This window comes from Myxine glutinosa, chromosome 1, assembly GCF_964187855.1.
Source record: "Myxine glutinosa chromosome 1, kmMyxGlut1.1, whole genome shotgun sequence".
Lineage (NCBI taxonomy): Eukaryota > Metazoa > Chordata > Myxini > Myxiniformes > Myxinidae > Myxine > Myxine glutinosa.
In genome coordinates, this window is record NC_136261.1 from 263,857,611 (window position 1) to 263,881,924 (window position 24,314).

At 49.1% G+C, this 24,314-nt stretch overlaps 1 protein-coding gene across 1 annotated transcript in view; it reads left to right on the forward strand.

Annotated features, from left to right (window-relative positions):
* Positions 1-24,314, forward strand: part of LOC137436934 (epsilon-sarcoglycan) — a 122,585-nt gene that overhangs the window by 71,453 nt on the left and 26,818 nt on the right. The window contains exons 6-7 of the mRNA XM_068131176.2: positions 22,030-22,186; positions 22,459-22,658. Coding sequence (XP_067987277.2) covers positions 22,030-22,186; positions 22,459-22,658 — 357 coding nt within the window. The remainder of the gene's footprint in view (positions 1-22,029; positions 22,187-22,458; positions 22,659-24,314) is intronic.

The following is a 24,314-nucleotide window of genomic DNA, read 5'->3' on the forward strand; positions in this document are numbered from 1 at the left end:
GAGCAAACGCTGGTGAACGGGGGTCACTAGCGAACTTTGGGGTTTCCTGGGAAAGGGATTCCTGCGACAGAGTTGTTATCGCTGTGACAGATAAACCTGCGTGACAGGTTTTGCAGTTGATTCCGAAGAGAATCATTGGAGTGCCGTTACGTCTCGAGAATGGACCGTTTGCCATTTTGCCTCGCGCCTGATTTCGCATCGCTCCAGGTTTTTCACATCGCTTCATCCATTTCACCAGATCCAGACGTTAACCTGATGTGTGTGTGTGTGTAACGTGGATTTTGCGTGTGAATTTGCGGTTCGCCGATTGGGAGCCGTTGAACATCCATACCCGAAGGTGTGATTTCCCAGCCGCCTCTTGAGGACACTTTTGCCTATCTTTGGCAGTGTGACTGTCAACCGAGCAGGATTCTGGTCTCGATACAACATCGTTCTGACGATCACTAGAGTGTGGATCGACTTTGGTTTGAAGCTGGGACAGAGACATTGGGAATGTTATTTTCGCTCACTTGGAGCACAGTGAGTTATATTGTACGAAACTGATGGTACCATCATAGGAATGATATATTGCTTGTAAAATTGATTACTATTGTTATTGTACTGTTATTCTTGTGTGACCTTAATACAATACTTGTTTGTTGGTAACAATTGGTGTGGTTTCACCATTGATCTTTGACACACAGAATAACACATCTTTCTGCCATGACTCCTCTCGAGGCTCGGAGGTACACCGTGACCGGGGTTTGGGGAGGAGCACGTAACAGAAATTGGGGGCTCGTCCAGGATAGAATTCCCTAACAGTCCCAAAATTCCCAAATTTGGAATTTCCTAGCATTCCCAAAAATTTTCAAAAATTGGAATTTTTGTCCCGTGAAGGTTAACAGGTGCTAACTGATAGTCACCATGGTGTTTGACGCAGAAAAGTTTGTGGTGTCCCCTAATGAGGCAGAGTTCCAGGCGTTAAAAAGATCGGAACTCATGATATTGGCCAAATATTTTAACTTGGAGGACCGAGTTAGTATGAAGAAAGCAGAGATTCAGACATTGGTGGTAGAGTCTCTAGTGCAACAAGGAACATGGGAAGAGGTAGCCTTGGATTGGTTACCCGAGGAAAAAGGAAATGTGGAGCTCCGGAAAATGGAGATGCAACTGCAGAGCCAGGAAAGGTTAAAAGACTTGGAATGGAAAGCCGAGGAAAGAAGAGCAAAGGAAAGAGCAGAACAGGAACGAGAACTCGAGGAAAGAAGAGCAGAGGAAAGAGCAGAGGAAAGGCGAGCTGAAAAGGAACTCGAGGAGAGAAGAGCAGAGGAAAGGAGAGCTGAAGAAGAAAGAAGAGCAGAGGAAAGGAGAGGTGAAAAGGAACTCGAGGAGAGAAGAGCAGAGGAAAGGAGAGCTGAAGAAGAAAGAAGAGCGGAGGAAAGAGCAGAGGAAAGGAGAGCCGAAAGGGAGTTAAAGGAACGTGACATGGAGTATCAGAAGGAACTTAAACTCAAGGAGCTGGAATTACTGGGAGAACGGAGAGAAGTAGTATCCATGCCGGCTAGTTCGACAACTAGTCAGAACTCTTGGGATGTTGGTAGGCATGTGAGGCTGGTTCCACCCTTCAATGAAAAGGAGGTAGCCAAGTTCTTGTTACATTTTGAGAAGGTGGCTAAAATGGCCTGTGGGGTCTTGGACTATGTTAGTGCGAAGTGTTCTGGTGGGTAAAGCTCAAGATATATTTTCGGCTTTACCGATTGACCAATGTGCAGATTATGAGATAGTGAAGAAAGCCATTCTCAAAGCCTATGAATTGGTCCCTGAAGCTTACCGGCAAAAATTCAGGAATGCCAGGAAGAGGGAGAGTGAGACCCATGTGGAGTTTGCCAACATGAAGAAAACCATGTTTGATAGGTGGTGTGACTCGAAGGAGATTGGGAAAGACTTCAACCTGTTACGACAATTGATTTTGGTGGAGGAATTCAAACGGTGTGTCCACGTGGACATTAAAGTACATCTGGATGAAAAGAAAGTACCAGAGTTGTATGAGGCAGCAACCGTAGCAGATGACTATGCCTTGACACACAGGATGGGGTTCCACAAACCTAATTTCCCGCCTAGAGTTAGCCAGGGGAGTTACGGAAAATCAGGTTCGGAGAACAAATTTTCTTGGAGGCAGCCAAGAGAGGACTAAGGGGACAAATCTGATACCGCAACTTTTAGGGGTCAGAAGACTACAATTCTAAGACAAACTTATCTTCCGGGGGGCCCGAGGCAGACCACGAGTTTTTCCTCCGGGCCGACTTGCCCTTTTTGGAAGAAACCTGGGCATTTGATGTCCCAATGTTACGCCCTGAAAAGGAAAAATCAGGAGCGGAGTCAAACTAGTGCAACTCCGAATGCATTGGCCAATGCGAGAAATCGTCCTTGGAGGACAGTGCCTTGTGAAAGTTCCCATGCCAAAGTTACGGCATCACAGAACGACCTTGTTCAAGAGGGTTACAAACCTTTTATTTCAGAGGGGTTTGTGTCACTGGATGGAGACTTAACAAACCAGAGACCTGTTAGGGTATTGAGGGACACAGGAGCACATCAATCTTTGATGCTTGAAGGCATTTTGCCATTGTCAGAGAAGACGGCAACTGGTGTTAGTGTTCTTTTACAGGGGGTTGGTGGCTATGCTAAAGCTCCTCTTCATGTCATCCATTTGAAGTCTGATTTGGTGTCAGGACCGGTCACCGTAGGTTTACAAGCCACTCTTCCTGTAGAGGGAATATCTTTTATTATCGGGAATGATTTGGCCGGTGGTCGAGTTTCTGGTAATCCAATGTTGGTTGAAAAGCCCAGTATGGAAAATAACACCGCACAGTTAGAGCAGGAGATTCTGGGTATCTTTCCATCCTGTGCAGTGACTCATGCTATGGGTAGGAAGCGCTCTGAAGAGAAGGAGAATGAAGGTGATGTGGATTTGACTTCCTTAACGATATTGGAGGAAAAGTCTGGAAGAGATAATAGGAAAGGGCGTGACATCAAGGAACCGAAGGAAAAGGTGGCATCTGGACCAAAAGAGGAAATGGAGTGCTAGTCGGAGACATCTGGGAACGAGGTTGAACAAACGGTGCTGGTCCAAAAGAGACTTGTTGAAGAACAACATGGAGATACCAGAGCTCCGGTGTTTGATTGATAAAGCCGTTACAGAGGAAGAGGCTATGAAGATACCTGTTGGTTACTTCATGAAAGGGGAAATACTCCTGAGAAAATGGTGACCACCGGAGGTGCCAGCAAATGATGAGTGGAAAGTTCATTACCAAATTGTGGTGCCACCGCCGTACCGGAAGGAGATATTGAGTTTGGCGCATGAGACACCTTTGGCCGGGCACCTTGGAGTGAACAAGACATGTGACAGAATATTGGTACATTTTTTCAGGCCTGGATTGCGACGTGATGTGGCGGAGTTCTGTATATCTTGCCAATCTTGCCACTCTTGCCAGCTGGTGGGAAAACCTAATCAGAAAGTCCCATCCGCACCTTTAAAACCAATTCCAGCTTTTGAAGAGCCATTCAGCCATGTCATTTTTGACTGTGTCGGCCCTTTACCTAAAACTAAGGCTGGATATCAGTATTTGCTGATCATCATGTGTGCTTCCACAAGGTTCCCAGAGGCAGTGCCTCTTATAAAAATTACTGCGGCAGTTATTGCGAAGGCCTTGATTAAATTTTTCACTTTGGTTGGCCGACCTAAGGTCATCCAGTCTGATCAGGGTTCCAATTTCATGTCAACGCTTTTTCAGCAAGTGGTACACCTGTTGGGAGTGGAGCAAGTAAGATCAAGTACTTACCATCCCGTGAGCCCCGGGGCCTTGGAAAGGTTTCACCAGACATTGAAGAATATGATCAGAACGTATTGTTTTGAATGTGATAAGGATTGGGATGAAGGAACACCCTTATTGTTGTTTGCTACGAGGGAATCCGTTCAGGAGTCATTCGGATTCAGTCCTTTTGAACTTGTGTTTGGACACGCAGTTCGAGGACCATTGAAATTAGTGAAAGAACAATGGCTACAGGAGGAGTCACAGTCAACAGTGGAAGAGTATGTGTCAACGGTTAGGCACAGATTGGCAAAGGCTTGTGAAGTTGCGAGAAGAAACTTGAAAGTGACACAGGATAAAATGAAACTGAGACAAGACAAGAAATCGTAGATAAGAAATTTCAGTCCTGGGTGTTAGTGTTGCTTCCTGTTCCAGGTCAGCCACTACAGGCTAGATATTTTGGTCCCTATGCAATCGAAAGGAGGGTTAATGAAACAGACTACATGGTGACAACTCCCGACCGACGGAAAAAGCGGCAGCTGTGTCATGTCAACCGACTGAAGAAATATTATGAGAGGAAGCCTGTGGAAAAAATGGTTCCTGTCTCACCTGTTGTACCTGTAGTCGGGGTGCAAGAGAATCCAGAGGTTGAGGCCGGTGTGAAGTTTGATAACTTTGATGACCAGGCTTGTCCCAGATTGACGAACACGGAAGTGTTGAGTCATTTAGATTAGAAATTAGGTCATTTGACGAGGGAACAACAAGGACAACTATCCAGCCAAATTTTTGAGTTTGCACATTTGTTCACAGATGTACCTGGTCGTACTGACTTGGTGTATCATGATATTGAGGTGGGGGAAGCCACTCCTGTGAAGCAACACCCCTATCGGATGAACCCTGTGAAGATGGAGTATCTTCGGAAGGAGGTTCAGTATATGTTGGAGAATGACATCATCGAACCAAGCAGCAGTGAATGAGCTCACCATGTGTGTTGGTTCCAAAACCCGATGGCAGTTTTCGCTGCTGTATGGATTTAAAACGGGTTAATGCAGTGACCAAGACCGACTCATATCCCATCCCGAGGATTGATGACTGTATTGATAGAATAGGCCCTGCTAAATTTGTAACTAAATTTGACATGCTGAAAGGGTATTGGCAGATTCCTCTTACTGATAGAGCCAAGGAAATCTCGGCTTTAGTCACACCAAATGGGTTGTATCAGTACAAGGTTCTTCCCTTTGGATTGAAAAAGGGGCCTGCTACATTTCAACGGCTGATTAATAAGCTCATTGCAGACCTTCAGGGGGTGGAGACTTATCTGGATGATGTCATCATCCACACCATGACCATGGAAGATCATATTAAACAAATTCATGCATTTTTCAAGAAACTGACCGAGGCAGGGTTGACCATGAACTTATCTAAGAGTGAGTTTGTAAAAGCACAGGTGGTGTTCCTCGGCCATGTAGTAGGTCAGGGTCAGGTGCAACCGGTGACAGCCAAGATAGAAGCCATTGATCGCTTCCAAGTTCCAAAAGGGAAGAAGGAGCTTATGAGATTCTTGGGTATGGCTGGTTGGTACCGGCAGTTCTGCAGGAATTTTTCTGATGTGGTAGCCCCTTTGACGAATTTGCTGAGGAAAGAGACCAAGTTTATTTGGGATGACAAATGTCAAGCTGCCTTTGCCCACGTCAAAGCAATATTAATGAGCTCTCCTGTCCTAGCAGCCCCGGATTTTCAAGCACCTTTCAAGTTGGCCATTGATGTAAGTGATGTGGGGGCTGGGGCAGTTCTATTACAGGAAGATGATAGTTGGGGTTTACGTAAGCCATAATTCATTATCTGTGTGCCAAGTTTGAACAACATCGGCAAATGCATGTCCGAGAAATGGTTGAGGACGTGTTCAACATCGGGGTTTTTTACAACTAAAATGGCCGCCAGTCGGCCATCTTTTATCGCATCATGAAACAAAATGTGTATGCCGTCATGTATTGTCTTTCTGCCAAGTATGAACAAAATCGGTCCATAGATCCCCGAGATATGGGTGCGGTCGCACAGACGAGATCAAATACGCAAGCCCCCGTTTCGGACTAAGTCCAATGGGGACTAATAAACAGCCGTCCAGCATGGCGGGCAGAAATATAAGTGCTCTATAATAATAATCACACATCTGCTATGCGGCTTTTTAAAAATTGATATTACCTCCGCCCCCAAAGGTGGATGGAGGTTATGTTTTCACCCCTGTCTGTCTGTCCGTTTGTGAACAAAATATCTCAAAAAGGTGCAGACGGATTTGGACGAAACTTGTTGGAGAGGTTGAGTGTGTGACACGGAAGAATCGATTCAATTTTGGTGTAGATCTGGATCCAGATCCGGCTAGTAGAATTTTAAAGTGATTCTTCACCATCGAGTGATATGGCCAACCAGGTGGAGGTATGCTCTCCACTGAGTGCCGTTCTAGTTTCTGCAGTTTCCATCGCAATCGATAGTAGTTTATAGATTAAGGATTAGGAAACGCTCTGCGAGCTGCGACCCTCCCACAGGTCTGCAGAAGTGTTCCATAACTCAATAAGCTTGCAAAGTGCTCGCCAAGTGGCTCCCCTGATTTTAAACACTCAAGCAAGCACTCCAAAGAAGCAGTTTATAAGGAACGGCTGGCTTGGAAAGCGATACCAAGCTCATTGCCAATGGCAAATGCATGATGTTCCAAAGCTTGGTTGTTGTTAAGGACGCGTAGACTGCCTGGAAACGGCAAAGCCACGCCCCTCGCTGACTGCTTTGAAATCGTTAAGCCACGCCCCTCGCTCAGTTGTGTTTTTAATGAGTCAAAATCGATAAACTAGTGAAAGTTATAAACGTCAAATTAAATTAATTGCTTAACTGTGAGTTCTGTCGTCCTTTAAAAGAAGCAAATATTATATGTAAACAGAGGTGGTTTGATCGAGAGGAAGGAACGAGGTCAGAATACCTTCGAAGTGTCAAATGGCTGATTTGAGTTGTAATTTTAACAACTTTTGGGACTGTTTGAAGATGATTAAAGGAAAGTTGGAGAATTAGTCAAATAAATCCGCAATGAGAGAAACTCGAGTGAGCTCGATGTGACGCTGCACGGAGCGATGGAGACGGTGCAGAGAGGGAAAGAAAGCACAAATGTTTGGATGGATCAGAAGTGCGTGTCCTCTACGAGGTCCGCCTCTCCGGCATATAAAGCACTCATTTCAATCACTTGATTCGGGTAGTGAACGGTCACGACCTCGTTGTCTCTTGTTGTCCTGTTTGTTTTCCATGTGAGGTTGTGAACGGTCCGCCCCCTCTCAGGCTCGTGTAGTAGTAGAGACCTGGGACTATAGACAGGATTTCCCTCATCTTTCCCATGGGCCTTACCTCTTCCCCCCTCCCCTCCTCTTGTCCCCCCACCGCCCAAACATTCATGAAAACAAAAACAGAAAAATTAAACCTCATGGAGGTGCTCAGATTCTCGTCACCATGAACCCCACATTGACGTGGTTCTCAGCACCATAAACCCCACATTGATGAGGTTCTCGGCACCATGAACCCCACATTGATGAGGTTCTCGGCACCATGAATCTTACATGGACTGGTTCTCGTCACCATGAACCCCACATTGATGAGGTTCTCGGCACCATGAAGCTCACATTGATGAGGTTCTCAGCACCATGAACCCCACATTGATGAGGTTCTCGGCACCATGAACCCCACATTGATGAGGTTCTCAGCACCGTAAACCCCACATTGATGAGGTTCTCGGCACCATGAACCCCACATTGATGAGGTTCTCAGCACCATGAACCCCACATTGACTGGTTCTCAGCACCATGAACCCCACATTGATGTGGTTCTCGGCAGTATTTGTCCTTTTGATACCGCCCGAGGGGGCGGGCCAAAATGATACTGCTCTTGTGTCTTCTTGCCATGTGGCGATTATAACTGCCAAGTTTAATGAATATCCGCACAATGGTTTCGGAGAAGAAAACGTCATTGACAGACAGTTGGATGGAATCCAACCCCCCCCCCCCCCCCCCCTGGTGTTTATTTATTACGCTGTGCTCGCGAAGTGAAAATCAGGGTTAAGCATTCCTGTGCGTCCGTGTGCCGTGTGCCGTACGTGTGCCGTATGCCGTACGTGTCCCATGCGCTGTGTGCGGGACGTGTGCCGTGTGCCGTACGTATGCCATGTGCCGTACGTGTGCCGCACGTGTGCCGTGTGCTGTATGTGTGCCGTGTGCTGTACGTGTGCCGTGTGCTGTATGTGTGCCGTGTGCCTTACGTGTGCTGTGTGCCGTGTACAGTACGTGTGCCGTGTTCCGTGTGCTGTAGGTGTGCCGTGTGCTGTAGGTGTGCCATGTGCCGTACGTGTGCCGTGTGCCATACGTGTGCCATGTGCCGTACGTGTGTTGTGTGCCGTACGTGTGCCGTACGTGTGTCGTACGTGTGCCATGTGCCGTACGTGTGCCATGTTCCGTGTGCTGTAGGTGTGCCGTGTGCCATGTGCCGTACGTGTGCCGTGTGCCGTACGTGTGCCATTTGCCGTGTTCCGTGTGCTGTACATGTGCCATGTGCCGTACGTGTGCCGTGTGCCGTACGTGTGCCGTGTGCCGTACGTGTGCCGTGTGCCGTACATGTGCCGTGTTTCGTGTGCCGTTCGTGTCTGCATTTTAAAAATTCATTTTCTCGGCCATCGTTGGTCCGATTGACAGGAATTTTTTTCCATCGAAGCGCCTCCACCTGTATAATTTTTTAAATCATAATTATGACGTCATATGTCACGTGGTACGTTTTCATCTTGGAAAAAAGTTACACCTCCATATCTCCCAAACCGCTCAATGAAAAAAATTGAAACATGGCTCATTGTCAAGTACTCACCATGGGGATATGTTGATGGTGATGTCATCGGTGCCTTAATGATGGCGTCATAATTCGACAAGTACAACGCTTGATCTGATCAGTATGAATAAAACAAAAATTCCTCTGAAACTGTTAGTCCGATGGACACGAAATTTTCAGAATATGAGCGGCTCCTCCTGTATAATCATTTAATGATAATTATAACGTCACGTTGTACAGACGCCATCTTGGAAAAAAAATCGAAAAACCTTCCACCTCTATATCTCCGAAACCGCTGCATGGAAAAAAATGAAACAAGGCTCATTGTCAATTACTCCCATGGTCGTTGAAGGTCATGGGTCATGCTGGGTCGCCAAAGCAGTTTCTTGGCCAAGGGTCATGCTGGGTCACTTGTCATTCCTCTCCCAGCAGTAGTTGAGGCATGAATTTGGAATTTGGCCACAGTGCCCCAATATCTCACCTCATGAAGGATACCATGCGACCTTTAACGTCCACCAACTAATGCCAGTAGATGCGATGCCCAGTCTAACATCAATCCAAGGGATGGCACACACATTGATGAATCACCAGGATGAAAGTTTATAGTTGGGTTGAGATTCCAACCCAGGCTCGCCAGTTCAGCAGTGCATGCACGTACCTCTGGCCGCTGCTGTAGCAGCCCACTCCTTGGGGTATATGATATTGTTACAGACGTGGCTTAGATGTTAGTTTACCGAGCGGTTTTGGTATGACCACGTCTGCACAAGTTACCGATTATACTCGACGTTGACGAAGCCGCGCCACGCTGGCTCAATAAGAAAAAGAAGACACCCGGCTGGGTTATAAAATGACGACACCAGGGATACGGTTCTCAAGACCTCCGGAGGAGATTATATTCGTTACGGAAAAGGTTAGATTACAGGGGCTAGAGGTACAACATAGAAAGACAAGCACTTAGACACAATCTTATATTATTCCCCAACAGACGACAGGCAAACGGGACAACGGCTGACTCACACGGGGGTTGATGGAAAGGACAGGCGGGTAGCGATGGCTCCAGGTGCACCTGTGCTCAAAGGTTAGAATCGACCCGGTCCGGTCCAGAGATGCGGGAGGTTTCACAGCGCTCGGAGGGGACGTTCTTTCACAGGCGGGCCTTTCTCTCTCAGCGCTCGCAGGTCCTTCTTTTTCCAGCTCGGGGCGCATCTCTCTCACATCCGGCGCGGGGCCGCGTATATCCGGCGGGGAGTGACACGCCCTCGGCTCGTTAGCGCCGCCCCAGATGGAATCGGCACGTTGCTTCTCATTGGGTGCGTGCGGGGGGGTTTACCAGGCTCCGCCCTTGACGAGGAGCTGACAAGGAGCCCCTTCGTGGTAACCCCGTGGAGCGCGTGGTCAATGGCGCTAATCGAGCCGGTGTGAGGACGCATCCTCCCCCGCTCCGCCGCCATCTCCTCTGTTGTTGTTGTAATTGTTGGGGAAGAAGATGGAAGGAGGTATGGGAAAGGTCCTAAACTCACTACTGATGCCATATAATCACATTCTGGTGCAACGAAGAGTCATAATTAATGGAAACGAGGCCTTAACTGACATAGACTAAGAATAACTAGGAAGATGTCCGAAAGTTGTCTACGTGTGGTGCGGTGGACCTGGGCACGACATTTAATGGGGGAATAAGGGGAAGGTCGGCTCTACTGATTGTTATTTACATGCAATGGGACTAGGGAATGGGGGATTGGGGAAAGTTGGGGAGTATTGGAGAAAATAGGGGAATATTTACAAGCGGATATGGAGGCCAAATTCCATATTCGCAACATTGCACCCTTCTCTACCCTCGGGGCGTCCCGACCCGATAAATCTTTACCTACTTTAGTGCGGCACGCAATGTAGTTCCCTCTACTATTAACTCTACCCTGAGTGCGACAGTTTTACAGATATTCACGAATGAGTAAATATGTCCCCCTGCGACGTTGCACCCTTCTCCTCACAGAAACACACCCACAGGATAACCGAATCCGGAAAGAATTCTCAAACTACACATACAGCCGGTAGGGAGCATTATTTACAAGACTACGCTGCTATTTACACTACGATCCAGGACCTGTTTTTGGAGGAACACATGCAGATGTTATGCATAGAGAGAGCGCGCTTGCCAGCATCGATACACCAACCCACGAGTGCTCTGTGGCCGACGGCCTTTAATAACGTGCAGAGCACCCTTCCCGAGCATCAACGGCACCACCCCACCACCAATCGGTGCAGTCACCATTGTTCATTGGAATAAAAATAAATTCGACAACCCCTAACCCTGCAGGTGTCTCTTGCTCTTCTTGTGGTGCACTTGGTGTTAACTAAAAGTGGTTCACCTGTATGGCATAGGTGCCACGTTGACCCATAGGTCCATCCCCGGGTGGTGCTTGGCCGCAAACGAACTGCGGTCCATTGTGGGTGGCCACAAACATTGCGGTCCATATGGTGTATCGATCCCGGCAGCAAACAGCGAAAGTGCAGGCCCACAACTGCGCAGCCAGCACCTCTCTCTCCTCTCTCTCTACCCCAAAGCCAGATCCTCGGAGGTGGGAGACAAAAGAAGCAGACAAGTGAGTAAGGTGGTAAGGGCGCAAAAGTGCACGCAATGTAAGGTGATGCACACTGGGGGCACATGGGAACCAGGTGAGACAGGTACGTTCCTATCGTACGCCCCCCCCCCCCCACCAGGTAACCTACATGCCCCCCCCCCTTACCCCTTACTGTATCCACAAAACACAACACTACCCATAAACATCTACTTTACAAATCAACAAACATCCCTACTGTCTTCCCCGTTCCTCCCATAAACCAAATTCGTCTTCTCTCCCTCCTAACCAATCAAATTTGCCATTTTCAACTCTCATCAAAATTTGCCATCTCCAACTCAACATCATAATTTGCCATCACCAATTCATCATCAGTCCCTCCTAGGGAGGGAGAGATGGAATCACTCCAATGTCTCATCCACGTCGTGATGCGTCTCACAAATCCTCACAGCAATCCTTACTTCTGCACAAAACAAAGGAAACACAGGTGTGGAGTCATCATCATCACCTCAGGTAAGTGGCTGCGTATGGTGCGACAGGTTCATCAATCCTAACTATTTCCTAAATGACTTTAACAACTTTACACTACCCGGGGTCTTTCTCCGGCCAAACCATTGGCCCTCTTACACTATGGGTTCTAAAAACCAATTCCCATTGGCCAAACTGTGGTGCTTTTCAATTTGGGGTCTCACTCCCCCGATTCATCTCCCGGTGCCCTCGCACAATTTCGGGGCTGTGGCGTGTACCTCTCCCAGTGGGTCTACCCACCTGCACACCTCCACCACTGCAGTTGCCTCCGAGCTTACCTGCTCCTTACCCTAACCTAACTACCTGGGGAAGGCCCTCTGGCGCTCTCCCCACTCGGTGCCCTCTCTGGCACTGGGCTGCCCGATCCACACCCGGGATCCTCAGGCACCCACTCACAACTACCGGCTCCCAGAGCCCACCTGCGGCCTCACCTGGCCGACATCCTCACAGTGGTGGAGTGCCCAACCAACTACACACACTAACAGGCTACACGCCCAGCCATTTCCACAACACTAATGCACCCATTCACAACACCATTCTGCAACCGCACCACAGATGCCAATATCCAACCACAATTTACCTGTACCCTCTACCTAACACTTACACTACCCGCCCCGGGTACTCGTGAAAGGGGGTCCACTCTTCCCCCATCCACACCTTCGCACCATGCACACCACTCCGTACCACTTACTCCAACTCTCTCCACACACCTGTACTTGCACACCTGTGCTCTCACACCTGGTGCCACCTGCACCCTTCTCTCCCCAAGCGCATTCGCGCTGATCCACAACACTCACTACTCATACACTGCTCCACACACCTGTCCAGTTGCACACCTGTGCAATCACACCTGTTCAATTCTCACAAACACGGCATCATCTCAGCTAACTACTCCCTTCTGAAACTTGCGCTTCCCAGTCGTCCCTTTAAACTATTGCGCTCCCTCGTCATTATCATCCATACTAATCTACCTGCGTCCCCACTACAGGTATCAGTCACTAACTAATCTTAACGTCACCTAATGTCATCTTCTAGGGCCCTATCAATATAACCTAACCCACCCGGGCTAGTTTTCACTGCCATACACCCCATAAACTATTGCTCCTTTGCCCCCCGCATGGGAAGGGTGGCAGATTTGCCATCCCACCCCATCGGGGGTCTCTCACTACCAATTTTGCACATCAAATTTCAACAAATTAAAAATTTGCCAATCATCTGCCAATCACTGTACCATTACCAATCATCACTCTGCCAATCCTTTGCCAATCATCAAATTTTGCTTTTCTCTAATTTTGGGTCCAAAACACTAACCTCATCACCCAGTCGACTCACTAATACCTCTCGGTGCGCCAATTCCTGTCCAAAGCCCGGCTTCGTAAAGCCAAGCCATGAATGCTGGTTGTTCTGTGCCAGCGGCTGGGTGCGTCCCGCATTCGGTGCAGGGAAGGAGGTTTACCCGGGCCGAGATCCCACGCACCATCTCGGCACGGAGCCATCCAATGCCCCGATCTCGACCTGCCGGCACGTCTCACCAAAAAGTGGTCGCCATGACGACCCTTTCTATCGGGCTGCCAGCTCCGCCTAGTGGAGCCTGGACGCGGCCGTTCAAAGCGAGGCCCGGCACGCACCGAGGGCCTGCTTCGGCTAAAAGTCGCTCTAACCTCTAACCCGTGTAACGTCGATGCTTCACCTGGACGCTTACACCCCGCAGCCCGTTCCTTGCTCACACATCCAGCCGTGCCCATGCTCCTCGTACCTTTCCTTACACACCCAGGTACACCCATTCCACTCACAGCCTTGGTCACACACCTGACCACCGAACACTTTGGCACACATTCGTTGCTCGCACACCTCACCAATACACCGCTTCGCGCCCCCTCCGCGGTCACCTCCTCTGTGACAATCACAGGTGTGCCCTCATTCGCACACCCAATCACGTGCCTCACCACCAACTCCAGCGTGCATTCCCACTCACGCTCTACCATTCCAGGTGTGCATCCTTCCATCCCAGGTGTACATCCTCGCTCACCTGTCACAACTAACTCACGCTCCATGTCACTCCCACTACTTTCACCTCCATTCCTGACAGCGCACTCACCCTTACTCTTGACAGCGCACTCTTTCCCCATGCACCTGTCCGTCACACACCTTTCTCGCGCACACTCTCCCGTCACACCCTCTGCAACACTTACCACAGGTGTGCATTCTTCCTTGCCTTTGACAGCGCACTCTTTCCCCATGTACCTGTCCATCACACACCTTTCTCGCGCACACTCTCCCGTTACACCCTCTGTAACACTCACCACACCGCGCTTCCATGTGCTCCCTCGCACACACGCTACGACCGACTCATTCTCGCCAACACCCTCACTCCTTGGCACACACTTTTTCCTCACACACCCCAGAGTCGGACTTTCTCGCACACCTCCTCTTTCGCACACCAGACCTGTCACACACCTCACCAACGGCCTTTCACGAACACCCGGATCCAAACCAATCCCCAAGCTTTTTAAATCCCCTGGCGCATCATACGCACGACCATATTGGTCACCACTTACACCGGGTCCTCTTCCTCTTCGCTTCTCCTCCATCACCTGCGAATCCCTCATCCGGTTAATGAGCACATCATCACGATCCAAACACAGACTTTGGACCAATTCTTTTATCTCCTCTTTTATCTCTTTCTTATCCCCTCTCCGTCGCTTCTTAATTTCGCTCATCCCTTCTTCCACTTCTTCTAATTTGTGCTTCACCTCTTTTATTCCCCGGTACGTCTCCTCAAGCTCATCCTCTAAGGCTACCTTGACCGTTTCCAGGTGCGTCCTCACCTGCCGGTCCTTCGTCTCCATTACCTCTATCACCTCGTCCAGCCTCGTTGTCAGTCCCTCACGTACCATCTGACATTCCCTCTTCGTCGCTATCAAGTCGTCTTTTAGTTCTTTCTGTGTCACTTTTAACCCTCCTAATACCGCAGTGTTCCTTTGAACCTGCTCCGTTAGTCCTTTTTGTCCCTCCGTCAGCTGTTCCACCTCCTGCGTCAGGTCCTCTATGCCCCCTTGTAACTTTACAGTCCCCTTTCTCACCTCCTTCTCCATGTGCTCCTTACAGTGCCTCACCTCCTCGCGCACTCCTCCGACCTCCTCACTCACTCCTCTTCTGATCTGCTCTCCCATCACTTGCATCTCCTGCCCAGATGCCACCCTCATCTGCTCCATTTCCTCCCTGTGAGCATCCAGTTTGGTTTCTACCCCCATTCTGACCCCCTCTATCTGCTGCTCCATTTGTTTAACTTCCCTTTCCGCTTGGTCCCTCATGTCCCTCAATTTGCCTTCCATACTGTTTTCTAACCCCTCTAACCCATTTTTCACTCCCTCTATCTGATTCTCCTGGGCAGCCATTCTATTTTCTACCCCCATTAACCCATTTTTCACTTCTTTTATCCCGTTGTCTAACCCCTCAAAATTATTGTCTAACTTCCCAAATTTCTTGTCTAACTCCTCAAAATTATTGTCTAACCCCTCACTGGTACCCCTCGCTTCGTCCCTCATTACCCCCATTTGGCCCTCTAATCGCCCACTATCAACCCTCATTTGCTCACTCTGAGCATCCATCCGGTTCCCCATTACCCCCAATTGGTTACTCTGCAGTTTGAGGGACGCCTGCATTTGCGCCATAAATTGCTCCATGAGGACCTGCATCTGGGCCATCCCTCCCACTTGTGCAGCGGGTGCGGCCGCCGTAGCTATGTGCGAGGCGCCATTTCGCGCGTCTGCTACCCCCGCTGTTTCGCTCTCCTCCTGTCCCTCATGTCCCTCAATTTGGTCCTGGACCGACCCTGCTTCACTCTCCCCTACCGGACCCCAGCCGTCTTGATCCGCCATGGCGCGACTTTCAAAATTCGAGTTTCGTAACACAAATTCGAAATTTCGCCGTTATAATTTCGTCGAGCGCAGTAACCGCGGGACCGCGCTCCGGATCGATTTGGTCGAGCGCCGTACGCGCTCCGGCTCGATTTTCCCTCCCAAAATTTGGGCCTAACTAATTTAGTCCCGGGTCCGAATCTCACTCCTCGACACCAATTGTTACCGTACTAACACAATTGGTGTCCAAAATTTGGGCTAAATAAATTTAGTCCCAGGTTCGAATCCAACTCCTGACAACCAATTGTTACAGACGTGGCTTAGATGTTAGTTTACCGAGCGGTTTTGGTATGACCACGTCTGCACAAGTTACCGATTATACTCGACGTTGACGAAGCCGCGCCACGCTGGCTCAATAAGAAAAAGAAGACACCCGGCTGGGTTATAAAATGACGACACCAGGGATACGGTTCTCAAGACCTCCGGAGGAGATTATATTCGTTACGGAAAAGGTTAGATTACAGGGGCTAGAGGTACAACATAGAAAGACAAGCACTTAGACACAATCTTATATTATTCCCCAACAGACGACAGGCAAACGGGACAACGGCTGACTCACACGGGGGTTGATGGAAAGGACAGGCGGGTAGCGATGGCTCCAGGTGCACCTGTGCTCAAAGGTTAGAATCGACCCGGTCCGGTCCAGAGATGCGGGAGGTTTCACAGCGCTCGGAGGGGACGTTCTTTCACAGGCGGGCCTTTCTCTCTCAGCGCTCGCAGGTCCTTCTTTTTCCAGCTCGGGGCGCATCTCTCTCACATCCGGCGCGGGGCCGCGTATATCCGGCGGGGAGTGACACGCCCTCGGCTCGTTAGCGCCGCCCCAGATGGAATCGGCACGTTGCTTCTCATTGGGTGCGTGCGGGGGGGTTTACCAGGCTCCGCCCTTGACGAGGAGCTGACAAGGAGCCCCTTCGTGGTAACCCCGTGGAGCGCGTGGTCAATGGCGCTAATCGAGCCGGTGTGAGGACGCATCCTCCCCCGCTCCGCCGCCATCTCCTCTGTTGTTGTTGTAATTGTTGGGGAAGAAGATGGAAGGAGGTATGGGAAAGGTCCTAAACTCACTACTGATGCCATATAATCACATTCTGGTGCAACGAAGAGTCATAATTAATGGAAACGAGGCCTTAACTGACATAGACTAAGAATAACTAGGAAGATGTCCGAAAGTTGTCTACGTGTGGTGCGGTGGACCTGGGCACGACATTTAATGGGGGAATAAGGGGAAGGTCGGCTCTACTGATTGTTATTTACATGCAATGGGACTAGGGAATGGGGGATTGGGGAAAGTTGGGGAGTATTGGAGAAAATAGGGGAATATTTACAAGCGGATATGGAGGCCAAATTCCATATTCGCAACAATATGAACCCCAAGGATAGGTTTTGTCATGTATTAAGTGTATGAAGTGCAAATAATCACCGTTGTATCCCTACACCGGGACCGCATGGTATCCCTACACCATGACAGCATTGTATCACTACGCGCGAGCTCGGATGGCGCTGAGGTGAATCGGGCCTGTATCGGCAGAGTGAATAAACGCGTACGACAATTGATCGTAGTTTGTCGAGATACTTTACATGGCGACGAGGATAAACATCTAGACCATGACTTATTTCGGCCATATCGATGAATTCGACCCTCATGCGGGGGATTTTGACATGTATTCTGAGCGGTTGTCTTTTTACTTCGAGGCGAACGGCATCGCGACCGAAGCCCGGATGAAGGCCGTCTTCCTGTCCGTTTGCGGGGGTGAGACGTTCACACTCGTTAAAAACCTGATTCGGCCTCGGACAATCCAGGAGCTCACGTATGCAGAGCTCAAGGCCGCTTTGAAGGAACATTGCAATCCATCTCCTTCAGTCATCCTGTGTCGGTTTAATTTTTACATGTGCAGACAGCAGCAAGGTCAGTCGATCGCAGACTTCATTGCACACCTCAAAAAACTGTCACATCTGTGTGAGTTTGGGGACACGATTGATGACATGCTCCGTGATTTGCTGGTGGTTGGCATGTCCGATGACCGCACTCGTAGACGCCTGCTTGCTGAGAGAGGACTGACGTTCCAAAATGCCAGAGACACCGCCATTTCCATGGAAAGTGCTGAACGCAACGCTACAAGCATCGGTGCCACTCGCTCGTCTGGTACCAGCCCTGCTGTGAATCGGTTGGATCATGATCAGCCAAAACGTTGGAACAAGTCTCCTCGTCAGAAGCCAGTGCAGTCTCAAACCCACAACAAATGTTTTCGGTGCAACGGAAAGCACCCGCCGGAGACGTGTCGGTTCAAAGATGCAACCTGCCATTTCTGTTCGAAAACTGGCCATATTGCTCCAGCTTGCATCACTCGCAAATCGGGAAAAGGAAAAGCTGCTGACAAGATTCATCAGTTTATCGGTTTGGAGGAACCTGAGCTTGACCAGGTGAGCTCTGTTTCCAACAACTCAGAATCGTATGACCTGCTTCATATTGATTCTCACCATAGGCGGGACCCTCTTCTTGCCAATGTTGTCGTCAACAATCGACCATTGTAAATGGAGGTCGACACTGGTGCGGCCGTCTCGCTCATCAGCCACGCTGTTTTCACAAACCTGTGGAGTGATGCTGACCGACCCCATCTGAAACCTACTACCTATGGACTCCACCTATACAGGTGAGAATATTGTTCCCTGCGGTACATGTGACGTCACGGTGGGCTACGATAACCGTGAGTTTCACCTACCCCTGATCGTCATTCCTGGAAAGGGCCCTTCCTTACTCGGCAGGAACTGGTTGAGTATAATTCGACTGAAGTGGGAAAGCATTCATCAACTCCGGGCAGCCAACGTTTCTCCTACCGCAGCATACACACTCAAAAATGTGCTGGATACGTACCCGGATGTCTTCAAGGATGAGCTTGGAACCTTGAAAGGACATACGGCTAAACTCAGGGTTGACCGGGATGCCAATCCTATATTTTGCAGGGCTCGCCCAGTCCCTTTCGCCCTGCGGGAGCGGATTGACAAGGAACTGGATCATCTTGAAAATCTGGGGATCATCGAGCAAATCCAGTATGCCGAATGGGCGGCGCCCATCGTTCCGGGGTCATAAAATCGGACCAGTCCATCCGCATATGTGGAGATTATAAAATGACCGTGAACAAGTGTTCTTCATTGGATAAATATCCAATCCCGAGGATCGAAGACCTCTATGCTCGTCTCACGGGAGGCAAGACTTTTACGAAACTCGATCTCAAATCCGCCTATCTACAGCTCCGCTTGGACGAGAATTCGAAACAGTATCTTACCATCAACACGCATCGTGGGTTGTACAGGTACCACCGACTCAGTTTTGGAGTGAAATCTGCACCTGGAATTTATCAGCGTGTCATGGACAGTTTGTTTGCCGCCGAATGCAATGTCGTTTGTTTCCAGGATGATATTCTGGTTACTGGTCGTACGGACGCGGAACATCTACAAAACCTGGAGAGAGTTCTGAAGAAGATTTCGGACTCCGGCCTACGTTTGCGTCGAGACAAGTGCAAGTTTATGGTGCCATCAGTCACGTACCTGGGTCATACGATTGATGCGGAGGGTCTACACCCGACAGATGAGAAAGTCTGAGCTATCAAGGATGCTCCTGCTCCACGAGACGTGACCGAATTGAAGTCATACCTCGGTTTGCTTCAGTTCTATGGTCGTTACATCCCGAATGTGACCGACGTTTTGGGCCCCCTTTATCGGCTTTTGAGGAAAGAAATCTCCTGGAGCTGGGGGTCTACTGAACAATCAGCATTCCAGACCTCTAAGGATCTGCTCAAATCGTCCAATGTTCTCGTTCATTTTGATCCAGAGAAGGATCTTGTGCTGACATGCGATGCCTGTCGGTATGGAGTGGGGAGTGTATTATCACATGTGATGCCTGATGGTACGGAAAGACCGGTTGCATTTGCATCCAGAACGTTGTCCCCGGCAGAGAAGAACTATTCCCAACTTGACAAGGAAGGATTGGGAATCGTTTTCGGCATCAGTAAATTTCGCCAGTACCTTCTTGGACATCATTTCATGATTCGCACTGATCACAAGCTGTTGATCAGTCTGTTTGGTCCAACTAAGGCGACATCTGACACACTACCACCCAGGATCATCTGCTGGTCCCTGTTTCTCACTGCTTATGACTACACCATATGTTATAAGCCCGGTTCGTCTATCACAAATGCAGATGCCATGAGTTGGTTACCCCTTCCAGAATCCGTTGATGATTCGCCTACACCAGGATCCATTATCGCACTGATGGATCATCTGGAAGATTGTGTTGTCGATTCCGGCCAGATCCGCACTCATACTCGACGAGACCCCATTCTGTCCAGAACTGTCCAGGCTGTACAGCTTGGATGGCATTTGCTACCTGAGGGTGACCCAGATTTTGCGGCTTTTAAAGCACGTAAAAACGAACTCAGCGTGGAAAATGGTTGCCTACTCTGGGGATGTCGTGTCGTGATCCCGAAAAATCTGCGTTCCAGGGTCATGGATGAAATCCATGACTGTCACCCCGGGATTGTGAAGATGAAGTCACTCGCCAGAAACTATGTGTGGTGGCCGAATCTTGATGCTGATATCGAACATCATGTTCGACATTGTACACCTGCCAGAGCACCCGGAATACACCTGCGAAAGCGCCACTGCATCCCTGGGAATGGCCCAGCGAACCGTGGCATCGCCTACATCTCGATTATGCCGGGCCTATTAACGGCAGCATGATTCTAATAATCACGGACGCGCACACAAAATGGATTGATGCCTATGTGACGCGTGGTACTACGTCAGCCATTGTCATCGAAAGACTCAGACGCTGTTTCGCCACTCATGGTCTGCCCAGGATGATCGTGAGTGATAACGGTTCGTGTTTTTCCAGTTCCGAGTTTGCCGAGTTCACACGTCGGAACGGCATCAAACATAAGTTTGTCAGCCCACATCACCAAGCTTCAAATGGCTTGGCTGAACGATCCGTGGGAATCATCAAATCCGGATTGCAGAAACTTCAGGAGGGAACCCTGGAAACAAAGCTTTCTCGTCTCCTCTTCAAATACCGCATCACGCCACAATCAACAACGGGTGCAGCTCCGTCTGAGTTATTGATGAAACGACACGTGAGATCGACACTTGACAATCTCAAACCAGACATATCATCAAAAGTTGGTGCACGATAAGACGTCCAACAGTCGATGTATCAACATTGGAGATCCAGTGTTTGCCCGAAATTTTGGTGCAGGTGCAACGTGGCTACCAGGGGACCTCATCGAGAAGCCAAGTCCACTGTCCAGTGTGATTCGCCTGCAGGACGGCCGCGAAATTCGTCGACATCAGGACTACATAACCTACCGTCACTGTGAGTCGATAGAGCCTGCAGCATCGTCACAGTCAGGACAACAGTTCGACCCACCACTGCCGGAGATCGTCGTGGCCGCTCCAGCCGGCTCGGATGCCCCGAAAACCTCTGCGAACGCTACACCCTTCGTGGAGACCAAAGGAATCACCCCGGACTCTGTATCCACTGGTACACCGCGACCCAAAGGAATCACCTCGGACTCTGTATCCACTGGTACACCGCGACGCTCAATGCGTGAGAGAAAAGCACCCGACCGGTTGAATCTTTGAAGATGTTTTTTTTCACGTTGACACATGTTCTATTTTCACGTATTTTCATTATTCTCATAATCGTTTGCACACATATTTTCACATGTTTTGGAAATGTTGCTTTTGAAATGTCAATTCTTGAAATCTAGCATGTATTGCTCTTGGTAATTTTGGACTTAAAGGGGAGGATGTCATGTATGAAGTGTATGAAGTGCAAATAATCACCGTCGTATCCCTACACCGGGACCGCATGGTATCCCTACACCGTGACGGCATTGTATCACTACGCGCGACCTCGGATGGCGCTGAGGTGAATCGGGCCTGTATCGGCAGAGTGAATAAACGCGTACGACAATTGATTGTAGTTTGTCGAGATACGTTACAGGTTTTTTGTAATGTAATGAAAGGTGGTTGTTGCTGTTAAACATTACTTTTTATATTACTTTATAGATGAGCACCTGAGGAGTAAACTGGTTCATCCAGGGCCAAACTGATTGGAATGCGCTAAAGTAATCTTTCAAGGTTAGTACACCTTTGGTGTTAATAGCAGCTCTGAACAAAATGTTTAAAGTTTTCCGATCTTTGTTAAATGGGTTTTCAATGAGAATCAAAGTGTAAACCTGAACTTTGCACCACTTTTCCTAAAATATCCCAGTTTACTTCTCATCAGCTCTGATGAAACGGAACTGTTGTTAATGCAATTCTTCCTGAACTGTTCCTCTCAAATTTAGAGCCTTGTCTGGCTGTTTATTCTCCTTGCAGAGTGTACGTACTACTGGGCTCGAACTTTCCGGCGAGGTATCTTCGGCGTGCACTGGAGGAGAAGAAGTTGATCTGTCAGGAGAAACAACCTCAGCCATTTCCCTTTCAAGGCCTTTTCGCTCCTCTCTTTCGCCTTGATGCCTGCCGTTCGCGCATCGTGAGTGTCCTTTCACCATGACTTACACAACACGCTACCAAGATTCCACTGGCTGAGCTAGGTTGGCAGAATAGTACATATATGAAGCTGTATATTTTCATGTTGCAAACCCACATGAAAGTCCATTTGAAAAAAGAAAAATAAATAATTAAGTCATCAGGGACAAACGTCACTCCATTTTGAACATCACGATGCTGGAAATCAAGATGGATGCATTGAAATGGTTTTAACTTCCACATTTCCCCACTTGCCCCGGTTGTTTCATGTTTCAGATTGATCGTTTTCAGCCGACCCAACCAGGTCTCATCCCCACATATCAGTTTGAACACCAATTGTTCAATCCTCCTTCAGCAACACTTGAGCCACGAAACTTCTGCTCTGACTATGCTCTCACCATTGGCCTTCCCTTGGCTCTCATACTGCTGCTATTTCTTATTCTCAGCTATATCATGTGCTGCCGGCGCAAAGGCTTGTATGTCTTCCAAGGCCTCCTTTGCAATAAGACTATCTTTTATTCAAACATATTGTTGCAGATATGAGGACTGTATTTTTTTTATTGTGTGCTTTATTATTATTATTGTTTATTCTGCGCCTCCTGCCTCCGGAGTTGTGTAAAGATAAAAAGGGCGTCTCGGTAGTTATTCCATAAACACCACATTGCAGGACCCGATAAAACCCTTGTTCAGTAGCTTATATCCTATTATGTGTGTTACGTGGTCCCCTCGGTGAATACCTGGTCTCGGTGACCCCCGGACCGTGAGAGGAACTCCGCCAGCAAGCTGTATTATATATGCGCTTTCACCACGCAATCCATATGAATTTCACCCAGGAGACAACTGATGTTCAAGGATATATTTCCAATGGTAATGATACCCTCCAATTTCAATGACCCAACCACGGAGATTTTCCCCGAGCAATCAACAATACACAACCATCAACAATATTTCAATGACACAACCACGGAGATTTTCCCCGAGCAATCAACAATACACTACCATCAACAATTCCCCAGCCACAATCAATTCCCTATGAGTAAGATGGCCATCTTATACATGTGTGTCCCGGTGAGTACTCACGACACCCTTTTGGTCTCGGTCCCGCACAATGTCTCTGGGCCCCTCCCGACCAAGATGATGGTCGCCGTCGCCGCTCTCGGGCGGTTGAACGAACCCCGGGTGGACGTTTTTCCACCGGGCAGGTATCGTACCAGGCACCGAGGCTGCAGCCCCTCGTGGCCACGCGAAGCGGATACGGTAGAGCAAGCCAAACCCCACGCCGCTTGCAAGACGCGTTAGGCCCCAACGTGCGACCCGCACGCGTCTGTTTGGACGGTGCCGCGAACGAGGCCAGACGCGGGTTCGATGCACGGCCCCACGTCAACTTGACGTCTCCACCGGGAAGGTACACGTTCCGGTAATTCCTCTCGCCAGCCAGGCTTCGGAACGCCGCTGTTCCACGCAGCGCAAGGTCGATCCCACCTTTTGTCGGAGCGGGGCGAGGAAGAATAATAACCGTCCTTTTTCCTCGTGTCTTTTTCTCTTCCGTTTCCGGTCACTTCCGTTTCCGGCCACTCCCTCAGAAGGGCTCCTGACCCTCCAACCACAACAACTACACAACAACTTAATATACTACACACGGATAAGCAAAGACCTGAATGGTAATTCACATACATTCACATAAATATGTAACAATGTGTCTTAGGGTAAGGCTGTGTCTCCCATTAATTTAAATACTCCATTGCACCAAGTGAAATAAGAGTAGATCCCCTTTCATTTCATTTCAATGGCCAACTGCATTTTGGGCGGTTTTCATCAACCACCATTGGCCACGAGGCAGGGTTGGGGAAGAAAGGCGGGTCCCCACCTCGTCAGAGAGGGGAGGAGTGGCCCGGCCCCGAACAACCAACCAAGCACAAGGGGTTTGGTTTGAGAGGGCGGAGGAAGAGCGATCGGGGAGGTTCGCAAAGGTTCAAGGGTGGGGCTATATATAACCCATGAGAGTCCAAGAGATTAGTCCAAGGAAAGAGCTGGGTCGTCAGAACAGAGCGCGTTGAGAGGTCCATGACAAGAGCTGAGTTGGTCGTCAGGGGTGGTCAGTGGTTGCGTTGAGTGGTTGCGTTGAGTTGTCG